Below are 18,421 nucleotides of genomic sequence, written 5' to 3' on the forward strand. Positions count from 1 at the left end.
CAGCATTATATCTTACCGAGTTATTTACAGCTTAAGGGTTTTAGTAGTGAAATCCGAAACGCAACTCACTGTAACGTATTCAATTCAAAAATACTTTGGACAGTATAGTCAGATAACTGAACATAATTGGCACTGGAACTTTGCACAACATCTTAATGATAAAAGCCTGTGTAAAATTTACATTTCAGAGAATATATCGGTTGATTATTTGTTACCTCAACAAAAGTAAAGTTTTCACTTGTATATACAAATATAACGAATGCATATTTTTTTTTTAGATTCTTATGGACTTTTCTTTTTCAGTTTTCCGAAATTACACGTGAACACTCGTATGTGTTAAGATGTGGGTGTTTGGGATTTATAGTGGATATACGGTCAAATAGATATTCGGAATAGAAGACTGCGGCAGACAATGGAAATCCACTCCAGGAAAGAAAAGTGTGTCGATATGGGTTTATTTGGAACCCTTATTTTTGTGTATTTTTAGAGCCTGAACATATTATATATAATAGGTTATATAGATTCTAGACGGGTCCATTCTGTCCAATAATGAGATGTTTGTATTTGGACGCCTTAATAATAGTATTAAAAGAAGACTAGTTTCAAAGGCAGGGTTACTATTTAGTGTTCACAAAATAAACGTACACAATCATAATTTTAATATATTTTTATTTATGTTCCATAAAAAGCAATAAACTTCATATTTTAACATTTGAATATAGAGGCCTGACAACGTACATATCTTATAATTTACTTTTCTTAAAAGAACATTTTCTTAAATAATGCTACATCGTTACTTAAAAAAAAAAAAAAACAAGGAAAGAAAGAAAAAAAAAACAACAACTTAATTTCGATTTGCAATAAAACCAAACAGAAATCTGTCTACACGAGAGATGCCTGAGTAATGTTGGTATATTGAAATCAGCAAACCTCACATTTATTTATATTTGACATGCTTTCACATTTGAATCACGTAGGCGTATAAGCACAGAGTTTGGTAAAGCATTTCTGAAAGCGTACACATGTAAACAATTATTATAAAACAAAAAAACAAAAAAACCCAACACACAAGGTATGTTTGATTTAAGAATAACACACGTGTTCTCCTTTGCCAGTTTGTGGTAAACTTTTACAAACAAACATAACGTTGTTAGTACAGAGTAAAGCCCCCCCTGCCTGTGTTCTTGGAAAGCACACATTTGTTCACTTGTTTTAGTTGCTTTCAAATATATAGGCGGTGCTTTAAATTGAACAACACAATTCGAACATATACTGTGAAGAAAAGTGGATTAATATGTGCTAAGAAATATAGTGTGAGTTTATATAAGACTCAGGGGTTTGCTAATTCACTCAGCTGTATACAAATATTGAAAGCCACGGCCCGATTAACGCAGTGAAATCTCTATAGGGTAAACCAGGTACATGCATTACAATTGATCTACATCCTATTTCAACAATCATCTTTACGATAAATTTTAATTGTTTTTGTGGTTATTTATTTTTATTTCACAGAGATTAACACAAAATGTGTGTGTGTGTGTGTTTAATCGAACACTATTATTTGTGAAGCGGTCTCGTTAATAAATGTGAGAGGGGACGTCAGAATGTTAGAATTATTATTAACGAAAACATTTATTTTTCAATGTTGTAGGCCCTCTCTTTTTTTTAAATGTATTACAACGAATAACGTGTCCCAAATAGTAGGCTGTAAAAAATAAAAATAATAATAATAATTTCATTCAGCAATGGCATAATTGTTTGATAATATTATTGTTCATTTTATTTGCAGTATTTCTATGCGAAATAATGGACATTATATATAAAACTACTCGTATTATTCCTTTTAAGCTGGCACACATAACATTTCAAATATCGTTCTGATTAAATCAAAACTTTTTTTTTTTCTTTTTTTAACGGTGCGAGTCATAACAGGAATCGAAGACAGTGTAGTATTAGTTCATATTCACTCATCTGAGAATATCTGTGGTCGGCCTATTATGTGTCTAACTCACATTTACAGAGGAGAAAACAACACAACGTGTGTTTTGTGTAGGAATTTCACACGCCCAATTTAACGCCGTGATAAGCATTATAGTTTCTTTCTTGCGCAAGCTACGTCAGCGATTAAAAAGTCAGTTCCGTTTATTTATTTTACACCAATCTACTCAAATAAAGATCTCACTTAATCTGCATTTATTTTGCCGCAGGAAAATCACGAAATCCCAGTTTGACATAATGAACAGTAATTTCACTAAAAGTTACATCAGTAAGTAATGGCGCATTGTGTTATTTAAATGTTATATTACCCAACAATATACCGTAACTGTAGGGTAATCTTTTTTCATGACCAGTTATTACATAGCAGCTGCCAATTCAGTTGCCAACTGCTGTAAGCATTGCCAAATTTGACCTAATCTTGAAATAAACCGTTAACTAGACTGTGAAATTCATGCAACTGATCGACTGTTGTTAAATAATAAACAGGAGAAAGGAGTTGTCAATAGCAAACTTTTACTTTTGTTTTAAAATAACCGATTTGAGAATGCGTGGTAGCACAATAATAAAACGTATTATGAGGTAACGACCTGCTAACAAGTTTCTGTATTTATTTCATTGTGAACCCTATCAGAAATAAAGAGGACAGACTCTTTGTTTTTCAATTATTTGAAATGAAAGCCTGCACATCTGAAGTGATTTCAGAACCATTTCCTTACAGATTGCAGTTTTGGAATTGTGTTTGTTTTGTCCCCCTCAAACTTAATCAAATTTAGCCAAAATAAAGTAAATATGGAAAACATAGGTGGGAAAGGTTTGCATTAGTTTACAACACAGTCTCAAACTGCTGTACTTTTGTCCATTCACTGTGTCCTCGAAAATTAGACGGAACTTACAAACTAGGCCTACTGGGGACATTTTTCATTGCTTTCTCTCTCTCTGGCCTAGAACACACGGGAGCATTTTTGTGACTTAAAAAAACCACACAACTATACTGAAATGTTTATCCTTTTTTCCCCCTTCAGTTTTGGACATGCCCGTATAAATGTCCCTCGATCCACTGGGCAGTCGACTGTCTGTTGTGCATTGCGGCTAAATCGTACGCTGTCATCCCTTTGCGGTTCGCACGCTTGGGTTCGACAGTCCGCTCAATTAGAAATTTCACGACATCCAGGTTTCCCTCTTTCGCTGCCAAGTGTAGAGGCAAGTTCCCTTCGCTGTCCTGGATGTTGACGTCGGCTCCGTAGTCCACTAGGACCCTCAGTGTGTCCTCGAACCCATCCCGGGCTGCGTCATGGGCAACGGTGAGACCCCAGAGAGGGTCTCGTTCGTTGGGATTGGCTTTGGCCCTGAGCAGAGCTTCGGCTATTGACGGGTTGCCAAGCTTCATCACCTGGGAACAGAAGGGCAACAATTAGCGTCTCAGAACAGGGAACGCACGTTTACAATACGGTGTGTGCCAGAGTACCATAACAATAAAGCTTAGTTTAGATCGATACAATTATGTATTTATTTTTGTTATCTGTTTGTTACACAAATGAAAAAAAAACAAAACAAAAAACAACTCAGATAAAAATAGGTTTATGATATTAAGTGCAAAAAAAGTGTTTACACGGTGGAAAAAAAAAAAAAAAAAAAAAAAAAAAACAAAAACGACCACCAAATCTGGCGTTTCCCCCAGGGTTTTTTTCTAACCCTTTTTTTCCTTTCCTTTTATCGTTGTTACTGATGGTGTTTATGTGTGCTGTGGTTGTTAAAGGCTTTCTGAAAACACCAGGCCTGACCATGGAGCTTCAGCTCTTGATATGCTTTGCTTAATTTTTTTTTTTCAAAATCTGTATTGTTTTTATAAAGGTAACTGTTGCTATTCACGAAGCTGTTGTTAATGAAGCAAATAGCCGTTTACTATTTCAGAAATATTGAATCGTATCTTTTATATTCATAAAAAAAAAGAATTTGAAAAATGTTATTGCGAAACTATATGGTTTTGCTTATGTTTCACATGCAGGCCCGGTATTGTTTACATGTCACCCTAACTGGACTCCGTGAAGGAAGTATGATTTAACGGTTTGCAGGTATGTTGGTTTTAGATACCAAACTGGTTAACAGACAGTACAAGATTTCAATAGTTAACGTATAATTGCTGTTAACCCTAAAACTAATTTGTATTCCCTATAAAAACAGCATTTGGCTGGTGCTGATACACTTTCCCTTGCCAAATAATGCTAGTGGATTTCTGAACTGAACTTGGTGGAATCTAAATATCATTACAGTCTTCTAAAACATGTTATCAGCCTTCTGCTGGCTATACCACATGTCAGGTGATGCATTATCAGCCTGTATGCTCTACCGCAATACAAGTGATGCATTATTCTCTCTCCAGTGCACCACTGTTATTGTTTCGATACTATAAACAATTATTCATGTCACTTAGATGTTCCTAGTCTGGATGTTGCTGGATGTTCGAAGACAAAAATGGTGCAAGATTTGCTGTGAAAAAGTTACTAAATGTGGTTAAAGGGATTGTTTAAAAAGATCCAGGTTATTATTTAAAACTGAGCCTAATGTCACCACATAAATAGCTTCATAAGTGAACAAATTTTGGGTCACCAAATTAATTTCTGAAAAACAGAATGACAAAGGATCAGGTTAAAGACAAAAAAATAAGAAAATACAAGACTAAACAAAGTTCAAATCTAAAAGTATATTATAACCTAAGCCATAGAGATCTATATTTTGTGTTTCTTGTTAATTCTGTGCAGTTAATGGGTGTTTTTGTCCTTAGTGCAAATTGGACAATCACTCCATAAGAAATACAGCCTTCCAACATTAGCAAAATTCTGAAGTCTTGCCCAATTATCAGCCATTATGTTTGAAAAACATTTCAGTTATATTACACAATATTCTGACTAGCATATTTTTCTCTCATTCTGGTGTAAAATGATTTTTTAGAAAACATTCAAACACAAATCTGTTTTGTAATTTGCATTTAAATCTGGTAAATAATATGTTTTTTTCTTAATAATAATAATAATAATAATAATAATAATAATAATAATAATAATAATAATAATAATTTTATATTTTCAATCTGTGTGTTCATTTGGAGAACATTTTAGCAATAATAAAATTCTCAACCTAATCTACAAAGTCGCCTTCAATACGGTTATCGAAAGGACTTTGCTGTGATGTTTCTGGTTGTTTTTAAAACACACCAAATAATTAAAATAGGTTGCAAAGTGTGATAATATGCAATTGTACTTGCATTCAGTATGTACACATTTCACACATTGCACAAAGACACCAGCACCCCAAACTGTAGGCTAATTCAATACAACCTTATTCTTTATTTTAGTTACAACATACTACATGCCTACAATGTTTTTTTTATATTCCAATTAAAAAAACAAAAACAAAAAAAAAAAAAACTTGGAACGCTTTAGTGGTGAAGGTGGTAAAATATGGGATGCATTCCTTGTTTTAAATACTATATATATAAAGGTATATAGAAGAAGATTGAAAAGGCTTTAATGCAACATCCTGGAATTTCATAAAAGGTATATTTATGCCACGATTTAGTTAAATAATTAAAAGCAATAACTACCAAAATGGAATGCAAACAAAAATATACATATTTACTTGAAATCAATAAAAAAAAAAAAAAAAAAAAAAAAAAAAAAAAAAACTTTGATCAGACTTTTGCTTTGATCAGACTGTGCATTTAATATAACAGGCTACACTTCCTTAAAAAAAAAAAAAAAAAGCCTTAAACAAAAATAACCATAATAGAAATAATTCCTTCAGCAAGCACCTGACAAACAGATAACTTGTTTTATACACTACATTGTACAGTTACTGTTTTTAACTTGAAAACAAAACAAAACCTCAAAACAAACAGGTGTTAACTATGCATTGTAGTAAATGATTATTAAATATGTACACAGTGTAATGTTTACAACACTAAACAAAAATGAGTGTATTCCTTATTTCTTTTTTTCAGTTTACTAATATTGTTAGTACTAGTACAGCATTTTTAATATAGCCTTTATCCTGGAACTACCAGTTGCAAATCGTCCCAGTCAGCAAAGAGACTATTGGCAGCAAAGGCCTACTGCATTTAGAAGCATTTCATTCAAATTGACTTGCAACTGTACATCCTCCGAATTTATAAAGTGGAAAGTTTAACTGTCACAAAATAGATTTTTTGTAATAATAAAAGCGTTATTGGTCACAGAATTGGTTACTGTATATATCTGGAATTCCCCTCCTGAGAAGCAGCAAGGTCAGTATAGTCAGAGTGCATAATAAACAACGACTTTGAGATTGACCAGTAAAAACAACAGCCTGCACATCATTATGGAAGGCTTCAAACTAAACATGTATGACAGCATAAACAGATTTAGGTAAGATATAAAACGGTGATTTAAATGATGTTATTTAATCCAAATATCGCTAATTATAGGCTACAGTAATTAGATTTCCTGTAGTAAATGCCCCACAACTACTGTATAAGAAGTTTTTTGTTTGTTGCTGTTGAAAATATAATTCTGTATCTCCTGTTTCTTTTTCATAGTGAGAGAAATAGAGAAAGAGAGATGAGTAATATATATATAAACACCAAAACACATTAACTACACTGTATTTACTTTTATGTTACATTATTTGACATGCACTCCCAACCCAATTCTGCAAAATGGAAAATAACTTTGCTACACACTGTCAATACATGCAGTCCCATCCTCACAATCACATCATGGTCTGTTAGTGAATATCAGTAAATGGTGACTAATGTAACTAGTTAATTGTATTTAATTTAGCTGCATTTTGAAGTGTAGCCACAATAGCATCAGAGCTTCTTCGTCACTATTAATTGAAATGGATGATAGTGCAGGGATCTGTAAAACATTATACTGTATATAGGTCCCACCTACAAAAATAAATACATTCACAACAGTCATTTTAATATCTAGAGGAAGACGAAAATACGTTTAACTGGTCTAAATGGAAGTATCATTTACATTTTTTATAATTATCCTAGTTGTGCCACCCGGATATATATCGCATATAATATATATATATATATATATATATATATATATATATATATATATATATATATATATATATATATATTATATATCTATATATATATATATATATATATATATATATATATATATATATATATATATACACGCACGACAGTGGTGTTTTGATAATCCATGTTTAATATCAATAAATCACTTAAAATGCTAATAGTTCATAAATCTAAATCCTAGCTCGCTTAATTCTGGTATGCTATTTATAACATATCCAAAAACGTATATACATCTTTGAGCTAAAAAAACTGAAATAGCATATCAATAACATCAATTTAGTTGACCATATTTCGGCAGTAAATATAACTTAATATGACAGCATAATTTAGTGTGTATAAAAAATATCGGTGGTCAACAGAACTTACAGCTGGAAGTTTGAATCTGTTACAAAACTAAAAGGTCAAGGACGCATGACTGCTTGATAGCTCTTTCTTAGTTGTGTATCATCAAAGGTTTGAAAGTCTGCGTGGGGATGCGAAACATAGCATGTGTCACCCTTATAGTCCTGCACACGCTGCCACTCTGCTTGCAGTGCTAACATGCACTTAATAAAACCCTAGCTGCGTTTTAATAACACCAACCCTGCTGCAGGCATTTGTTTTACTGTAAGCACAAACATTTATTGTCCATTTAGTGTAGTTGCATCTTGCAGGCATTGTAAAATCTGCACTGTTGAGGTCTGCCACATTTATTTCACTAAAATAACAGCACCAGGACCATCTCACTATAAACAATTACTTGCTGCCTCGGTAATTATGGGGTACAGGCTGACTTAGCCTCAAACTACTGTGTTAATGAGTCCAGAATATATATATAGATATATATATATATATATATATATATATATATATATATATATATATATTATAATATATATATATATATAATATTTACGTACACATGACATTCATTTTTTTATTCGTATTTATTTATTTTTTAAAGTTATGTTTAAACTTGACCAGCCGTTTCAGATACAGAGAACCACAGACTAGATTATTCTCATGTGTCCAATTCGACTCCCTCTCTCACCCCTGTGGCAAGACTTATCGGTTCTCTTTACACAAGGTAACCAGTTTGTTAATTAGAAAATGTACTATTTTGTCAATGAGTGTTAATTACATTAAACTTTACAGGTATCCTTTTTGGGGTGACTACTCGGATTTGTTAAAAATTTATATACAGAGTACACAGACTATACAGGATATGCATCGATGCTTAACATGTTGCATGTAAAAATGAAAAATCTACATTTCCATGCAATACTTTTTTATTCTACTGTTTGTGATTACATTGTCAAATCTACATATTAAAGTTGTTTTCAGCATTTGCATTCGGGTGGTGGGGTCGTGCAAGAAGGTGGAATAAAAAATGATGTATAAAACAAATCTGAAGAATTTCATCTGCAATAATCAAGATAAATGTTTTTGGAAAGATGCCCTAACACTGAATCGGATACCCCAAAATGAAGAAAAAACGAAATAGCCCATACTACCTACAATATTCCAAAGAATATTTGTAAACATCTCTGCTACAGTTCGACTCAGGGTAAAGAACTGAAATTTGTTATCTTTAAAGATGCAGCAAATATGATTACTATTACGCTCAATAATTGAAAATACGTCATTTACACATGCTACCTCTTCCGAAGGGGATGTCAAGCAATTATTTTAAAAAGTGCTCCACGCTGCAGTACCCCCCCCACCCCCCCCACCATTTTTGATCAAATGCAAGGTCTAAAGAAATGGAATACCAACCTGTAATGCAGTCCTGCCAAACGAATTCTTTTCATTAACATTTGCCCCATTTTGCAGTAACGTTTCAACTTCTTTTAGCTCGCCCCTTGCCGAAGCACTAGCCAGCCTGTCTGCATCTGAAGAATCAGCCATTCTTTGTGGTAAAAGAGATTAGGATTTTTTTTTTTTTTTCTAAAAAGACTTTTTTTTTGCAGCTGGGTGTTATTGGAGCCAGTATGCACTGCTTCTTTTTTTAATGGTCAACGTAGTCTGACGTGAGCCAGTAAGTTGATTGTAGTAAATATTTTAAGAAACTGGTTTCCAACCTGATACCGCCCACTTTATTAGAACCATCCCACTAACACCACTTCGGTTTTACATCAGCTTCAGATGGCACAGGTTTTACAGTACCGAGAATTACGGTCCCAAAACAACCAACGTGAACGATCAAAAAAATAAAAGTTCAGGTTTCTTCCTTTCTCTGATGCGAATGCTATAGCTGCCGGTGTGCGCAGCGTTCCGTGCAATGATTCAGGCGTGCAGCTGAAAAACTGATTATGACGAATTATAGATCCCGTTTCTTTTTCTTCAAATTGTCCTTTATTGGTTTGTTGTGACAGTCCCTGCGCCATAAAGAAACCAAGAGGATGTCTCCAAACACATTTGACTTCTTATCACAAACGGTACATTTTTGTTCTGCTCCAGTTAACCAGTAGTCTTTTGTGAAAACAAGAATGAACAGGGTCTGAATCGCAAATCAAACGAGTGGCCTTCAAAAACCCCGGGTTTACAAAAACTCTTTAAAAAAACAAACAAATAAAAACAAAACAAACAAAAAAAAAAAACATGTGTTTTGTAGTACGTTTCCTTTGGTTTATACGTTCAGATCCGGGTTTACACGCTGCATCAACAAAACAAAACGCGGATGCCTGTGAAGTTTGAAAACAAACAAAATTAGGTCAGATAGAAATGTCCTGACGATTAGTGGTCAAACGTACCACTCGGGGAAATATATTGTTATTGTGTTATTAGGCTATTATTAGGATCCCCTTCGTATGTTTATTTTGATAGGCGCAACCCTTCAGATCGAAAGGCACTTTCCTGATTACATTTTGTAAACGACACTTGGTTTGTACAGTCCCCCAGAAAAAGTCGCAGACACACAGGTGCGATCTGGATTCAGTTACTGTATCCCAGAAGAAGCGACCACGTTTTAAAAGCAGACACATCACCGACCGGCATCTGAACAGCATTATAATACCATGAAAAAAGAAGAGTCCGTTCAGGAAAGATCCTGTTGCAGAGGATCTATTACGTCTTCTATTACGCGAGGCTTGTTGTGGTATGTGCCAAAAAATAAAAAATAAAAATATATAAAAATAATAATAATATCATTTAAAAAAAAAACAAACAACAAAACAAAATTAAAAAAACAGACAGTTTCATTAACCAGTAGCTGTGCCCAATAGAAATTTACAGTGTTTTCAAACCTTTTTATACAAACTTCCCGCCTATTTCTGCAACTGTAAAAAAAAAAAAAAAAAAAAAAAAAAAAAATGAAAAGGTGGTTGCTCAAATAAGTCCAGCCTTCTTCATTAATGATGAAAGTCTGTTTTTACTTCGATCCAACCAATGAGAATGCGACGAGCTTGGCATCTTCACAAAGCACTGGCAGGGACCCTGTGTATTGTGTCCCTCCGCTAAAAACGATCACAGCACAGTGTTCCACTACGGTCACATTCACTGTCCCCAGTACAGTGAGCTCAAATCAAACAGCCTACTGCCACTACAGCGGTAACAGGCTGAAATGACTGGGTAGTTTCCACAACTGGCACCTTGGGTGAAATTCCGGTTCTAAAAATGCAGATTCTCTCAGTGCTGCTACTTTATAGTGAAATAAAATTCTGAAAATTTCATGCGACTGCGAGTGCAATTTGCATATTCTCATCTGGGTCCTTTCCACTATTGCATTGGGATCGATTTTAAGTAATCCCGTATTTTTCTATACTGCCTGTTTTTCTGTTGTATTGATATATTAAAAAAAAAAAAAAAAAAAAGTTTTTTTTTTTTTTTTTTTTTTGTTTTTTTGCAGAGGTGATTTCTGTTTAGCGTGGTTCGGAGCTGAAGTATTGACATCACGATTTTTGAAATAAAAAATAGAGCGCAACTCATCCGCCCACAAACTAACGAACAGAAGATAGGCGGGCTGACAGCGAGCAGCTTTCGAGGAGGAGAGACGCGGAGCTGCTGAGCGCACTGTTTGTTCCGTTTGTCACGGCCGGTTTAGTGTGAGAGAAGGAATGAAGCGGCCTGTGCTGCATCCTCCAGGTTGGCTCTGAAAGAGCCGAGGGTTTGGATAGACAACAACCAGCCCCCCACGCCCCCACCCCTTTCAGACAACCGTGTCAGAAGTGGATTGTGTCCTAGCAACAACATTTGAATGGGCTAATTTCAACCAAACAGCTGTCACGTCGACACTGCCATGTCAATTATACATATTATTTATCAAAACCTGAAATTAAAACTGGCTGTTAACTGCAGAAAGACAATGAATGCAGAGCAGCCTAAACGCGGTTGAGAAAAAAATGTACGTGCTATTTCATAAATAAAATGAAAAAAAAAAAAAAAAATGATGCAACCGTTTTGCTCTCGGGGCGTTTTTTTTTTAGTTCTAATGCATCACTGCTAATAGTGCTGCTGCACTAAAATGTTGAAAGCTGTGTTAGCACTACAAGTACGGTACAGCGCTCTACACCCCATTCCCAGGCGTTATGTGCTACTGCAACACGTCAAAAACCACACGTCATGAGGCCATATACACACAGTAGCTATACTTGTGACTATAGCATCCGAGGGTTATGTGTATGTTTTGCGGGATTCAATGGTGCTACCAAACTTCTTTTTCTTCGAATCCCCGCCGACCACCGCCGTACACAACTGAATATCCAACACATGCTTTACACGTGTTCCTACAGCCAACACTGTGTGCAATCGGAGTGGGAACTATTTACTCAAGGAAAAAAAGAAATACCTTCTTTAGAAAAGAAGCCTATATCAGATGACCTTAAATCCAGTTTGCACCCACATACACAGTGACCGCTGAGTATGCGCAGGTGCTGTGCAGGTTCCTCTGCAGATGGAAATAAGGATGTCTAACTGACTTCATCTGTGTGTACGAGTGAGTGGTCACATGCATGATTTTATTTACAGAAATTGTGGATGGTGGCATCTTGCATTGAAACCTCAGCCGTTGAACAAAATGACAAACTGTGTATGCCATGGCAAAAAGCTGGTTTACCATTTGTCATGTTAGTTAAAAAAAATCTATTTAAATATAATTTCTGTAAAAGTTACCTGATTGTTGTCCATATTAATCTAATTGATGTAAACTTATGACAGTATTTATATACTTGCAGTCCGGTAACAGGCCACCCCCCCCCCCCCCCCCCCCCCCCCCCCCCCCACCCCCCCCCCCCCCCCCCCCCCCCCCCCCCCCCCCCCCCCCCCATCTCTTACTGGTCACCATATCACCCAAAAGGTCACAATTATACAGATAAGCTACAGCTCTAGAACTATCTCAGCTCATCAGTTTCTTGAATTTTCAGCACGGGTACAGCGCCCCCTAGACAAGTGAAGTATACCAGCTAACCAAAAACCAGTTTTAATTGTAATTTGGCCTAGCTATACTTTCAAATCGAATTACAGTGAAGCTAAACACCCTTCTAAGTAAATGCACAATGACTGCATTTGATATGGGCCTTACTCCAATGTACAAAACAAATACTGCACATGCACGGCTATCTATTTAGAAATTATTTATTGTATATTGAAAAACATGTACAGTAAACATAGTAACAATAGAAAGTCAATGCTGGGTGTATGATTAATTTACTCATGCTATGCCCCACCACACACAACACATATTTACACTTACATTATGACACGCAAAGGAGTCGCTTCCCCTTTAAGACCGTGAAACACTGCCGAAAAGCAATTTCAGTTTTGGCCGACAGAATTCTCTTGTCAAATGCTGCGACTTCCGTTTCCTTTGCCGTAAAGCGACGGAGAAAAACTGCTTGTGAACAGATGCAAACATAATATTAATAACAATAACTGTCAGTACATCTGAGGCAGACCCATAGAGAGACCCGAAAAATAGTTGAAAGTGCGGGGGGGGACGACTCTGCCGTCTGCAGCGTCTATACTTTCATAACCCCAGTCCACGGGTGTGGTGGGGTTGCTTGGTGTTTTGTGTCCTGGTATTTTGTGTATGAAACGTTAGCCCCCCGCACTGCTTTCACTAGAAAGATAAAGCCAGTCATTGCAATGGCCTCCGGTAGCAACATGGACAGAGAAATGATTCTGGCTGATTTTCAGGTGGGTTTGCTTTTTTTTTTTTTTTTTTTACAGGCTCCCGTAGATGTCTGAACTAGGTAGACTTGTTCAGAATTGCATTGAAACAACATTCGCGATACACTGCCAGCTAATCCAACACAAGGAAACGAGCTGTTTGATTTTTCGAAAGGGTTTCTAAAGCCCGTCTTGACAACCATCCGTTTTTAAAACCACGGGCACCTCTATTTTTTTGGAATCAATCGTGTCTATCCAGGGTTCTTACACTGATGACAGCTTTTATTTGTCGTGTTAGATGTGCATCATCATAAATCGTTTTTGTTTTGCCCTGAAAACATCTAGATATTCGGTAAACAAAGAAACAACGAGACTACATAGTTTTCTCGTCACCGTTTTGTATGATTTCTTTTATATAGGATGTGTTTTGATAATGTTTACCTGTATTTTAAGTACGTTCATTTTAGGAGGAACAGAGGGACTGAATTCCAATCAGAGTTATGACGTATAATAATAATAATAATAATAATAATAATAATAATAATAATAATATCACGTTGCCTTTTGTAAAAACTGTATGTCAGACTGTTATGCATATACTGTAGTAGTTGAAGGTTTTAATGGACCGAGTATTTCACGGTGTTTATCGAGGCAGAATGACCGCTTGGCAGGGTGAGGACTGTGTGCATTCTTTGTAGACAACACAACCAGAGCTGTCATAATTAAAAGCTATGTTGACACTGGGCAACTGGGAGACAGCGGGGACCTCCAGTAGTGGTTGAGTTTGAAGACATGGCAGTCATTGTGGTCTCCTGGTTAATATTGTGGGCTGGGAGACATTATGTCTTAGTGGTTTAAGATGAGCCCTGGGATGAAGAGTCATTGTGATTGAGGACACTTTATGCTACAAGAATGATGCTGGCCTATAATCACACTTTGTAATTATACATCATACTTTCATTTTGCAAATGCATGCCCGTTAAGCTGAGATATATGCTAAAGCTTAACTGAAAGGGTGTTTTCAGTATCACCTTTTAAACAGGAAACCCAGTCTAGTGTACTATATCTTAGCCTGTTCAAGTTCATGAACTGGTCTTGGGTACCTTAGAGTCACTAATTGTTTTGTATCAGTCTTGGCATTGTTTACCAGGAGCTGCTTATTAGGTTAGTGAGCTGGCTTAGTCAGCTCAGAATGTTCCTGACATGACAGAATCACATCACATAACATCATTTTCACAGTTTGTTCAGAGCACATTGAATCTTGGTGCTGGGAACCTCTGGTCACAAGGTAAAGGAGAGAGAGAGATAGTATTTTATTTTCTGTTTCTTTCTCTCACATTTATACTCTGTACAATCCAGCATTTTTTAGACTTTTCTGGAATTAGGTTCTGCATTATCATATTGAAATTCAAAGGGTATGAATACTTTTTAATTAGCATTTTTGGAATTTTGCAAAAAAAAAAATGCTGAAATAAATAATTGCAGACATTATTTCTTGTAACTTTTTTTCCCTCATCCACAAAAGCAACACTTTTCATACAAAAAAAAATTCCTAAAATTTTTTGAGAAATTTTCTGGAGAACCACTTTTCCAATTATTATGAAACTTGGTATTAACGTAGGTTAGTACTGTTTAGCTGTTTTTATTGAGAGAAAATTATATATTAAAAATACAAAACTGGAACATCATAATTGGATAAGTCTCCACCCCCACCCCTGAGTTAATCCTTGGTGGAAACACCTTTGGCAGCAATTACAGCTGTGAGTCTGTTGGGATAGGTCTCTCCCAACTTTGCACACCTAGGTTTGGCAATATTTGACCATTCTTCTTTACAAAACTGTTCAAGCTCTGTCAAGTTCCTTGGGGAGTGCTGATGGACAGCAATCTTTAAGTCATGCCACAAAATTTTGATTGAATTTAGGTCAGGGCTCTGACTGGGCCACTCAAGGACATTTAGCTTTTTGTGCCTTAGCCACTCCAGTGTAGCTTTGGCTGTGTGCTTTGGGTCCTTGTCACGCTGAAAGGAGAACTTCCGTCCCAGTTTCAGCTTTCTGGCAGAGGGCAGCAGGTTTTCCTCAAGGACTTCTCTGTACTTTGCTCCATTCATGCTCCCTTCTATCCTGACAAGTGCCCCAATCCCTGCCAGTGAGAAACATCCCTATAAAATGATGCTGCAGTACTACAGTAGGGATGGTGTTCATTGGGTAATTCGCTGTGTTGGGGTTGCGCCAAACATAACGCTTTGCATTTTGCCCAAAAAGTTCCATTTTAGTTGTCAGACCACAAAACCTTTTGCCACATGGCTACAGAATCTCCTGAGTTTTTTTTTTTTTTTTTTTTGCATATTTCAAACAGGATTCAAGGTGGGCTTTCTTGAGTAATGGCTTCCTTCTTGCCACCCTACCATACAGGCCAGATTTGTGAAGTGCTTGGGATGTTGTTGTCACATGCACACTTTGACCAGTCTTGGCCATAAAAGCCTGTAGCTCTTGCAAAATTGCCATTGGCCTCTTGGTAGCCTCTCTGAACAGCCTCCTTCTTGCTCGGTCATCCAGTTTGGAGGGACGGCCTGATCTAGGCAGGGTCTTGGTGGTGCCATACACCTTCCACTTCTTAATAATCGTCTTGACCATGCTCCAAGGGATAGTCAAGGCCTTTAATATTTTTTTTATACCCATCCCTTGATTGGTGCCTTTTAACAACTTTGATCCCTAGATGGCGTTGACTACAAAGACTGTTTGACTGATCGAGCCTAGAAATGCAGGTTACAAGAAACTAAAAACAAAGAGCTGCTCCTGAACAAGAAAATGATAACAAAATAGTTTTTGATTCCAAATTGTAATTGGAACCACTGGAAGTAACAGCACACATCATAAAAGATGGAAAGCGAAATCTGAGGTCACTTGCTTGTCAGTTCAATGTTTTCACGCAGGTTGTGAAGGATGATCGATAATCGGTTTGTGTACATCCTCAGCTGCCCATCACTCTGGTTTTGTGAAACTTGCAGCAGCAGGGAGTTGCACACCTGTGGGTTGTTTTTCTTTAGAGAAATAACTCAGGCAAGTTATTCAGTGTCAGCTTGTCACTTTACAGTTTAATCTCTTTATTGAGTAAAAAAAAATAAATCCTTCTGGCTTTTTTTCTTTGCTTGTAATAATTTTTTATTAGTGCCCGAAAAATTGTACGGTTTTTTGTGTGCCAGAGTTACAAGTTCTTTATATATATATATATATATATATATATATAGAATAGATATATATATATATATAAAATATTAATTTGACTCAACTGCGCTCACTCGTTGTGAAAGAAGTACTGTGTGTTTTTTTTTCTTTAATTCAGTGAGTATGACCATTACATTTTCTTTTTCTTATAAATTTAGTAGTTGCCAATTCATTTTACCACGCTTTTTCTCCCAATTTGACATATCCAATTGTATTTTGTTTAAGCTCAGCTCAACGCTACTAACCCTGCAGGCCCACCATGCAGCCAACCCAGAGCTACAGCTTTGGAGGATAATGGAGCTCAGGTTACTTACAGCCAAGCCTGCAGGCGTCCGGCCAGTCTAAAGGGGTCGCTGGTGCGCAGTGAGCCGAGGACACCCTGGCCGACCTAAGCCCCCTCCCCCTCCGAGCCTGGTTTGGGTAGTTGTGTGCCACCCCCCTAGGAGCTCCCGTCCATGGTCAGCAGTAGAATAGCCTGAACTCGAACCGGCGACCTCCAGGCTATAGGCCGCATCCTGCACTCCACGTGGAGCGCCTTTAATAGACACGCCACTCGGGAGCCCTGATCATTGCATTTTCAAGGTTTACAATAGAATTGCATTACTGTGTAGCTGAAACAATAATCACTATATTATCAATATTTTTCGTGTTACCAGTATTATCTTCTGCACTGAAAAAATGTCTTTTTGTTGGAGATAACTATTAAATGCTCAATAGTGCTGAATTGAAAAATACTAAAAGAAACAATAAATTCAGTGACAAATGTTTTCGACAGTCTTTTTTTTTTTTCCTAGTTATTGATAAAGATTTCCAGTAGAAATGTTTGTCATTACATTTAATAATTCTTTTAGGATGTTTAATTCCGTCTCCTCTCTTCTGAGAAAAAGCGGTGCTATGGAGTTATTAGTGTGTGAGAGAAAGAACAGACTGTTAACTAAGGAGAAAAAGGGAGTCAAAATATGACTTCACTTTTCAATGTTTTGTTAAGACTAGAATTATTTTCTTTATATATTTTAAGTTCTGACAAATGTGCAATTCTTTATTTGTGTCATAATTTACATGTAACCCTTCCTACCCTTCTCCCTCAGAATAGATTGTTTTAGATACTGTAGCAGCTAGTTAAGTTAATTTCCAATTTGTGTTCTAACGGGGTTTAACCGTGATCATTTGTCTTCCAGTGTAATGGCTTTGACCTTCTCTGGGTATGCAGTGCATGACCACACCTGTTCATTTTGTTTGGCCAGAGTGGCCATCGGGTTCATTATCAAGTCAGCTGGCCACTTTGCGTTGCTGTTGCAGGTGGAAATGTAACCCCTACAGGAAGTACAGGAGAGGTGCAAGTCCTAAAAGTATCTGCTCTTTATCCATGTTATACTAAATTCCTTTAAATTCTTTGGTGGTGTCCTTAGTCAGGATACCTAATTCTGGGAGTTCCTGGTGTAACTGCAGTTTGATTTTAGTATTTAACCTCCAGCAGGGTAAGTATAAGGAAACAACAAAGCAACAACAAAAGTTATTTATTTTAATAAAAAGCATTGCACTTACATTCTCTGCATCCCGCATCAAATTGAAAAACCAGAAAATCAAGCAGAGTAACCTGGAGGTTTAGATCACAGTGAAAGGAGGAGTGCCTAGTGATACAAGCTCATGTAGGTAATAAATACATTTGAAAGCCTTGGTTTTAATTATTCACTCTTTGGGTAAAATATAATGCTAGAGAAGAAGAACTCCATGCTGACACATTTCTCTATTTTTTTTCTTTTAGGCATGTACAGGAATGGACAACATAGTGGAAGCCATCACTTTGCTGGAACAGAATAACTGGGATTTAGTGGTAAGTAAAAATGAAAAGAAACCCCGAACATGTTTAGGTTTACACAAGTGATTCCCAGAGTATTAGACTGACATGATTTACTCATATACTGTAGTTCCACTGGGTTTGCACAGTGGCTGGTTTTACATTGGGCATAGGGGAATGGTTTTAACTGGGTGGATATATAGATGCAAGCAATAGAAAAGT

General features: G+C 36.4%; 2 protein-coding genes across 2 annotated transcripts in view; one reads left to right on the top strand and one right to left on the bottom strand.

Annotated features, from left to right (window-relative positions):
- Nucleotides 1–1,917: 1,917 nt before the first annotated feature.
- Nucleotides 1,918–10,169, bottom strand: LOC121326434 (cyclin-dependent kinase 4 inhibitor C-like). The gene is made up of 2 exons (XM_041269698.1): nt 8,849–10,169; nt 1,918–3,388 (listed from the first exon to the last, which is right to left on the bottom strand). The coding sequence occupies exons 1-2, from the start codon at nt 8,978–8,980 to the stop codon at nt 3,017–3,019; spliced, it is 504 nt and encodes a 167-aa protein (XP_041125632.1). The 5' UTR covers nt 8,981–10,169; the 3' UTR covers nt 1,918–3,016.
- A 2,771-nt stretch (nt 10,170–12,940) lies between these two features.
- LOC121326993 (FAS-associated factor 1-like) overlaps nt 12,941–18,421 on the top strand; it is an 84,680-nt gene continuing 79,199 nt past the window's right edge. Inside the window, exons 1-2 of the mRNA XM_041270709.1 lie at nt 12,941–13,204; nt 18,167–18,235. Coding sequence (XP_041126643.1) covers nt 13,154–13,204; nt 18,167–18,235 — 120 coding nt within the window. The 5' untranslated portion in view covers nt 12,941–13,153. The remainder of the gene's footprint in view (nt 13,205–18,166; nt 18,236–18,421) is intronic.

This window comes from Polyodon spathula, chromosome 14 (genome assembly GCF_017654505.1).
Source record: "Polyodon spathula isolate WHYD16114869_AA chromosome 14, ASM1765450v1, whole genome shotgun sequence".
Classification (NCBI taxonomy): Eukaryota; Metazoa; Chordata; class Actinopteri; order Acipenseriformes; family Polyodontidae; genus Polyodon; species Polyodon spathula.